At 55.6% G+C, this 7,500-nt stretch overlaps 4 protein-coding genes across 4 annotated transcripts in view; 1 reads left to right on the forward strand and 3 right to left on the reverse strand.

The window, feature by feature from the left end:
• PTSG_09892 (uncharacterized protein) overlaps positions 1–1,322 on the forward strand; it is a gene marked incomplete at its 3' end in the record, with an annotated part of 2,726 nt that extends 1,404 nt beyond the window's left edge. The window contains exon 2 of the mRNA XM_004989189.1: positions 1–1,322. This exon is cut by the window's left edge and continues 7 nt beyond it. Within this exon, the coding sequence (XP_004989246.1) occupies positions 1–1,322 (1,322 nt within the window).
• Positions 1,323–1,471: 149 nt separating this feature from the next.
• Positions 1,472–4,636, reverse strand: PTSG_09893 (uncharacterized protein; the record flags this gene model as incomplete). The annotated part of the gene is made up of 9 exons (XM_004989190.1): positions 1,472–1,893; positions 2,111–2,157; positions 2,314–2,371; positions 2,526–2,671; positions 2,859–2,941; positions 3,185–3,259; positions 3,564–3,644; positions 3,821–3,987; positions 4,128–4,636. 9 exons carry the CDS (start codon positions 4,634–4,636, stop codon positions 1,728–1,730), a joined length of 1,332 nt encoding a protein of 443 aa, XP_004989247.1. The 3' UTR covers positions 1,472–1,727.
• Positions 4,637–4,813: 177 nt separating this feature from the next.
• PTSG_09894 (uncharacterized protein) lies at positions 4,814–6,323 on the reverse strand (the record flags this gene model as incomplete). The annotated part of the gene is made up of 5 exons (XM_004989191.1): positions 4,814–4,877; positions 5,188–5,352; positions 5,498–5,591; positions 5,940–6,030; positions 6,288–6,323. 5 exons carry the CDS (start codon positions 6,321–6,323, stop codon positions 4,814–4,816), a joined length of 450 nt encoding a protein of 149 aa, XP_004989248.1.
• Positions 6,324–7,368: 1,045 nt separating this feature from the next.
• The window catches only part of PTSG_09895 (uncharacterized protein), a gene marked incomplete at both ends in the record, with an annotated part of 1,104 nt that continues 972 nt past the window's right edge, over positions 7,369–7,500 (reverse strand). The window contains one exon of the mRNA XM_004989192.1: positions 7,369–7,500. This exon is cut by the window's right edge and continues 972 nt beyond it. Within this exon, the coding sequence (XP_004989249.1) occupies positions 7,369–7,500 (132 nt within the window).

A 7,500-nucleotide genomic window follows, 5' to 3' on the forward strand; every position in this document is an offset into this window, starting at 1 on the left:
CCAAGTCGCGTGGTGCCCGCAACTACAAGAACAAGCAACGGGGCCGCAATAAGCCATACCGGTACAAGAACAAGGAGCAGTGGCGTGAGAGCGGCACCAAGCGCAGACAGGTCAAGAAGTGGCTCGCAGAGGAGCATGACAGCCGGGACGAGCACCAAGACCTCCGCACGCACATGCACGCTGCGGACTACGACCGCGTGTACGCTGGCGACACGGATGGTGTTGATGCGTACAAGCTGATCACCCACCCGTGCACGGCATGTGGTGCTCGCTTCGTTGCATCCACAGCTCTCCGTCGAGAATGCCATCGTCAGGCCGGCGGCGTTGATGGTGGTGGCAAGACCACCAAGAGCGACAACACTAGTCGTCATGGCAGTGGTGACAACAACCCTGCAAGTGCTGCTTCCCAACAACAACAACAACAACAGCAACAACAACAACAACAACAACAACAGCAGCAGCAGCAGCAGCAGCAGCAGCAGCAGCAGCAGCAGCAGCAGCAGCAGCAACGTGCCCGAGCCCGTGTGCGCCGCATTCCAACGCCCAAGACGCGTGGCATGTGTCCCGCGTGCAGTGCACACGTGCGCGTGGAAACGCGGGCGGAGAACAGGCGCCTTCGCCTGCAGGCACTTGGGGCGGAAGACGGTTACACCGACAGTAGCAACGACTTTGATCACAAGGGCAAGAACCGCAAGCAACGCAAGGATGACCAAGCATGGCCCACTGGCAAGGTGCTGGAGACAGCACGACAGGCACTGCTTGACTTGGAGGAGCAGGTGGTGGCGGCGGGTGCACCGTACATTCGCTGGCCCGTGCAGCGCGCACCTGTGCACGACGATGTACTGCGGGCGTTCCTGTCCACCCTGAGCCGAGTGATGAAGCGAGAGAGGATGAGGGGGCGGCGACCAATCAAGCAGAGAGGACGCACAAGAGGGAGCCGTGCACGCGCTGTGCAGGTGACGCAGACAAGTGCAAATGCCACCGCTGGCTGCACCCAGATCCCAAACACACGGACACAGCTGCGCGTGACCTTCCATGGAACACCGACATACAACCACGACTCCATCTGTAGGCACGGCCTACTGGTTCCCGGCATGAGGGGGATCAAGGTTGCCAATGGCAGGGTGCACGGTGATGGCATCTACTCTGCAGCGAACGCAACCGTCTCGCGCTTCTACGCGCGCGGCAGCAACACCATCTTTGCCTGCGCCCTCATTGACGACTCGCAGGCACCCACGCCTGTTGTTCGCCGCTGTGGTGATATCTTCGTGTGCAGCAACCCTAACTTCATCTGCCCGCTCTGGATTGTCACTTACAAGTGAATGGGCAGTCATGCAGAGAGCAAGGGTGTGTGTGTGTGTGTGTGTGTGTGTGGGTGGGTGTGGGTGTGTGTGTGTGTGTGTGTATGTGTGTGCACCTTTTGCTGTACGAGCTTGTGCTCTCGCTTCCAATAAGAATGGATTCAACCACGCATGCAGTTGTCATTTATTGCGAGAGGCACGATGATTGGTGATACCGGCAGTAGTGGGAACGAACACACGCACACGAAACAGCGGTGCAACACGCATTGTCACTCAAACACATCCTCACGCCCAGCCAGACATTCCCTCTGCACTACAATGTACACACAGTGACACACACACACTCTCTCTCTCTTGTCCTCCTTTGCACACGACACACACACACATACACACACGACCACGCTGGTCCATTTCTTACTGGCACGACTACAGATCGAGGAGGGGGCTGTGCTGCTTCCGCCACTGCCGCGCGCTCCCAAAGCAGAGGGAAGCAGAGAAGGCAAGGCGTGATGCAACAACGTCACAGCTCAGCGTCACATCCACCGTCATCTCAGGAAGAACGTTCAGCGCAGTGCTGTTGAAGTGGTACGGCCTGTCGTGCGTATGCATGCGTGTGTGTTGGGCGGGGGGGGGGGGAATAAATGGTTCAACGTCAAGTGAGGACCAAAACATTGGTCAGCGGAACAATATGTATGACGCTCTCGTTCACACACACACACACACACACACACACACACACACGCACACACACACACACACGCACGCACACACACACACACACGCGCGCGCGCACACACACATGCGCGCACCTAGTCTTGATGGAAATATCGAAACAGCCACGATCAGACACTGCTCCCTGTGTGCATGGAAAGACCGAAGGTCAAGGATGTTGATGTGCAGCATGATAATGAGCCAGTCTGCGGTGCTTGGTATGACACATGCCATCACATGATACAAGAAGAAATGCATGCATATGGCATGTTACGTCGCATGTTGCATGTGTTGCCGCTACCTGCACAAGCGTGGTGCTGTCGAGCTGCCACGAAGATGCAACTTGAACCTGAAACGGTCTGAACACAGCAACCGATGGCGGTTTAGAGGTGAGCGTGGCATGTTACCAGGCTGAGATATCTCAAGGGCAACACACACGCATGTACATGCGCGTGCACACACACCCACACACACTACACACTACGCACACTACACACTACACACTCCACACACCTGAGAAGGGATGTGTCGTAGGTGAGAAGAAGACCATAGCTTGTATTCTTCCAATAGCACAGGGGCAGTGCATTGACACGCACCGCCGTGTGGTGGAACAGTGACAACTCAACGACCGTTCCAAAGTGATAGGAGGACAGGGCAACCTACATTATGTGTGTGTGTGTATATGTGAATGTGTGTGTATCAGTGGGTTTGCCGTGTGTGATGGTTGTCGGGACACAATGACACAACAGCACGCATCATAAACATGTACACAGGAGAGTACACCAGCCATTGAACACATTCGTGTGTGTATGTGTTGTATGTGTGTGTTTGTGTGTACACATGCACCTGGTAGCTCTCCGGCTGCCCGGTGATGGCGTGTCGACGGGCACCTGAATACACGACGCGGGCATTCATGTCGCACACCTCCGCTGTGCACGCGCATGTTTCAGGTGTGTGGGGGGGGGGAGAAGGTGAGACACACACACACACACACACACATACACACACACACACACACACACTCACTCACTCACACTCACACTCACACACTCTCTCACACACACACTCACACACTCTCTCACACACACACGCACACTCACACAAAACACGCACACTCACACACACACACACACGACTCATCGCGATATCAACGTGTGCACATGAATGCTAACCTTGTTCATCGCAGTGCACGTCCATACCCGCCTGTATCGCTCCAACATACACAATACCACGTGCCCACAATGTCGCTGCCGTTGTCGCAACGAGAAAATCGAAGGGGGGGGGGGAGGGGAGAGAAAGACACACACACACACACACACACAGACACACACACACACACACACACACACACACAGACACACACACAAACACGTGTGAGCACATCAACGCGCGAACACGTGAGCACAATACATGTGTGAACATGTACATGGTGATGGCGCATTGCTGGATATGTTGAGGCGACCTGTTCAACACAAGAGCACACAGAGACAGAAGCACCACACACACACACACATTCACATACACATAGGTACACACACACGTGCCACCAACCTCTGTTGTCGTGGGTTCGTGTGAGATGCACAAATCCGCGGCCGCGCTGCTTGCAGTCGACAGCGATGGCAGCCGAGACCTCTGACAGACATGATGGGTTCATAGTGATGTGGCGGCAAGAGACGCGACGGGTAGAGGCGTGACGCTGGCCACCACAAGGCGCAAGCAAAAGCACACACACGCACACACACACACATACACGCACACACACGCGCATGCACACGCGCATGCACACGCACATGCACACACACACACACCTGGTGCTGGCTGGGAGCTGTGAGATGTGATGCTGTTCGTGTCCATGCAACCTTGCAAGACGCCGGCCCACGTGCACTGACGAGACGAGTAGACGGGCCGCACCAGGGAGATGCGTAGGTCCTGCGGATCTTTGTCCACGTGGAGAGTTGTTTGACCAAAGGGCGTGCTGTATGCAGTGGAGCGGCAGCATGTACGCACAAGAACGCGGCACCAGCAATACATGAGTGTCTTTCGTCGCTCATACGCACGCACACATACACACGCATACGCTCACTCACTCACACGCACATAAGGATCCATCCTGACCAGAGATGTGCGTGGGCTGCGGTGTGGAAGGCTTGCGCTGGCGATGCGGGCACTGCTGCATCGGGGAGCGAGCCTGCAATAGCCAAACTGCCCCAGGTTGGTGACTGCAGGAAAGCTCGCACCAGTGCCTTTGATGGCGCGTGGCCATCGCTGTCGCCAGCATCGGCGGCTGCCAACCCCTGCTCGCCTCGTCTGCGCGTGTGTTGGTTGTGGTGGTGCCGGTTGTGATGGTGGCGTCGGTGGTGGCGAAGGTGATGGTGGTGGCGCCTGTGGGTCTCGTGGTGGGGCTGTGGGTGCCGTTGATGAGTGGCAGTGGCTGCGCTTGTGCCATGCATGAGGTGCGTGCCAGCCCATATCGCCTGCATGAGCCAGTGGGTGGAGCGTCCAAAGTCGGCCAGCCTGCCATCCACGAAGCGGGGAAGCTGGAACGGGTCTGGCTGCGTGCACCACTCGCTGTACAGCGGTGACGATCCAAAGGGGTCGCTATGCCCGCAACCACATCCAGCCATTGCTGATGTCAGTTCTGTGTGTGTGTGTGTGTGTGTGTGTGTGTGTGTGTGTGTGTGTGTGTGTGTGTGTGTGTGTGTGTGTGTGTGTGTGTGTGTGTGTGTGTGTGTGTGTGTGTGTGTGTGTGTGCAGGGGGTGGGGGATATGGAGTTGTGAAGCTGCTACTGCTGCTGCTGCTGCTACTGCTGCTGCTGCTGCTGCTGCTGGGACTCGAGCGTCCGTGGGTGTGGGCGCGGTCGAGGTCTGTGTGTGCAATGGAATGTTAAATGCACCACCACCCTCAACTCAACTCAACTCAACTCAGCAGTGTTGTTTGCTTTGTGTGTCTGTGGGTTTCTGTGTGTTGCAGTGTGCTTGTCAAGTGCATGAAATGCACCACCCACCAGCCTTGCGTGTTTGTTGTTTGTTTGTGTGTTGTCACACATCAAGAAGTCAGTGCGCGTGGGTACGTGCTCCACTCGCTGGAGCAGATGGTGTGTGTGCTGTGCGTCTGCTTCGCTGTATTGGGCAAGGGCGCACAGTATGCATGCACCAGGTTGCAGAGCAAGGTAACAGGCGTTGAAAGGCGAGAGCGTGGACAACGAGGAGGGTGTGGGCATCGAGGTCTGTCCACTTGGCAAGCGCAGACGCAGGTGTGGCAAGCAAAAGGAAGATGAAGAAAGCAGAGTTGGTTACAGTGAACGACGGCAACAGTGGACATGTGCACTGCGCAACAAGGCTGAGTCGACCGGCAAAGAGAAAGGACGTGCGGAAGGCAAACGTCTCCGTACACCCGGCACACACACACACACACACACACACATGCACACATGCACACACATACACACACATACACACATACACACACATACAATCTGGGCTACAGCCTCTTCTTGAGGTCCTGGCATTTGCGCTTGAGCCGCTCGTAACGCCATCTTCGGAAGCTGCCGACGGCTTCGCGCAGCTCAAAGCCGGCCACTGCACAATAAACAGCGACAATGCGCGCCAACACACGTGTGTGTGTGTGTGTGTGTGTGTGTGTGTGTGTGTGTGTGTGTGTGTGTGTGTGAAAGAGAGACCCCATGTATTTGAGAGTGAATGAGCGTGACAGAAAGAGCGAGCGCGCACATGATCATGTGTGTGTGTGTGTGTGTGGACACAGCAGCACGCAAGGTCAAACACAAACGACGGGCGCGAAAGAGCAAAGCGATGACACGGACAAGTCCAAGAACAACCACATTATGTCAAAAGCAAGTCGGAAGGATGCAACTGCACGCACTCTGGCGAGCGTGTATGCACACAAGAGCAGACACTCTGCCTGCGCACCTGTGCCGAGCAGGAATGCGACGACAGCCACCGTGATGACCCCACGCGATTCCATTTTGTGCGTTGTTGTTGTTGTTGTTGTTTGCTGGTGCTGACGAGCGGGTAGCGGGGTGAGCAGTGTTGCTGTGTAGGCAGAGTGCAGCACACAGAGGGTGGAAAAAAAATGAATGCGATACTGGGGACAGGGTTGCCGTGCAGGCAGGAGGCACAGTGATGCAGAGGAGCACACACGAAGCAGCACACACAGAGCGTGGAGAAAAAAAATGAATGCGATACTAGACCGGCGCTATAACCAACTAAGCCACGAGCCCCAATCAAAGGTGAGGGCCCGGTGAGATTCGAACTCACGGCCTCCGGTTGTCTGTATCCCTTCCCGTTAACCATTCGGCCAATGGAAATTGTTGTAGATAGCGGAGGAATTTGGATTTTTGAATTGTGTACTGCGTATGTGTGTGTGTGTTTGTCTGTGTGTGTCTGTGTATGTCTGTGTGTGTCTGTGTATGTCTGTGTGTGTCTGTGTGTCTGTGTCTGTGTGTGTGTGTGTGTCTGTGTATGTCTGTGTGTGTCTATCTCTGCGTTGTGTCCACCTCTGCGTACTGTGTTACACATCTGTGCGCTTGTTCTCGCTGGTTGACCCTGTCTGCCTGTCTGTCATCGCGACGCGACCCCTTTGCAACAGTTCAACGTGTCCAACAGATAGATACCCCGGCACTCCACCAGACCACATGCTCGACCGTCCCATCCCCAGTCTCGGTCTGGCTCTCTGGCAGGACAATCGAAGAATCGAGTTCGCGTGGGGAGATGACATGCGCGCGCGGGTGCAGCAGAGCAGTGTATTGAGAGCAGGGCAGCAAGGTGAACTGCGCGACCTCACAAGAACCACCCTCAACAAGCACTTCCCACGACACAGAAAGCCCAAGCAGTTCTCGGGGCAATCACAGACGCACACATACACATACACACGCACACACACACACACATACACGCGCGCACAAGCACACATACACACGCACACGCGCACACAGATACACGCGCGCACAAGCACACATACACACGCACACACACACAAGCACACACACACACATACACGCACAAATACACATACATAGGACACACTGGAATCGACACGCGTGCGCATCACAGGCATGCACACATCCACGCAGGTGTACATGTGCACACCATCGACACACATGAACGCAAAAAGGAGCAGTGTTCTGAAAGGCACAAGCCTACCCGCATCGAGTCCCAAGTGAATGTCGCGCGTGTCCCATAGGCCGAAAAATACATCCACACTCAAACACACGCTGATACACACACATACACACGCGCACACACAGACACACACACATACACGCGCGCAAACACACATACATGCACACATACACACATACATGCACACATACACACGCGCGCGCACATGCACACGTGCTCATGCACGGCGGAGACGGTTGAAGAAGTCTTGCACGTCCTCCGTCTTGCCGTGTGTACTGGCGTCCTTCTCGGCATCCCGGCGGGCCGCTTCATTGGTGCGTGCCACCAGGCGCGCGCTTCGCTGGATATC

Source organism: Salpingoeca rosetta (genome assembly GCF_000188695.1).
Source record: "Salpingoeca rosetta unplaced genomic scaffold supercont1.30, whole genome shotgun sequence".
NCBI lineage: Eukaryota > Choanoflagellata > Craspedida > Salpingoecidae > Salpingoeca > Salpingoeca rosetta.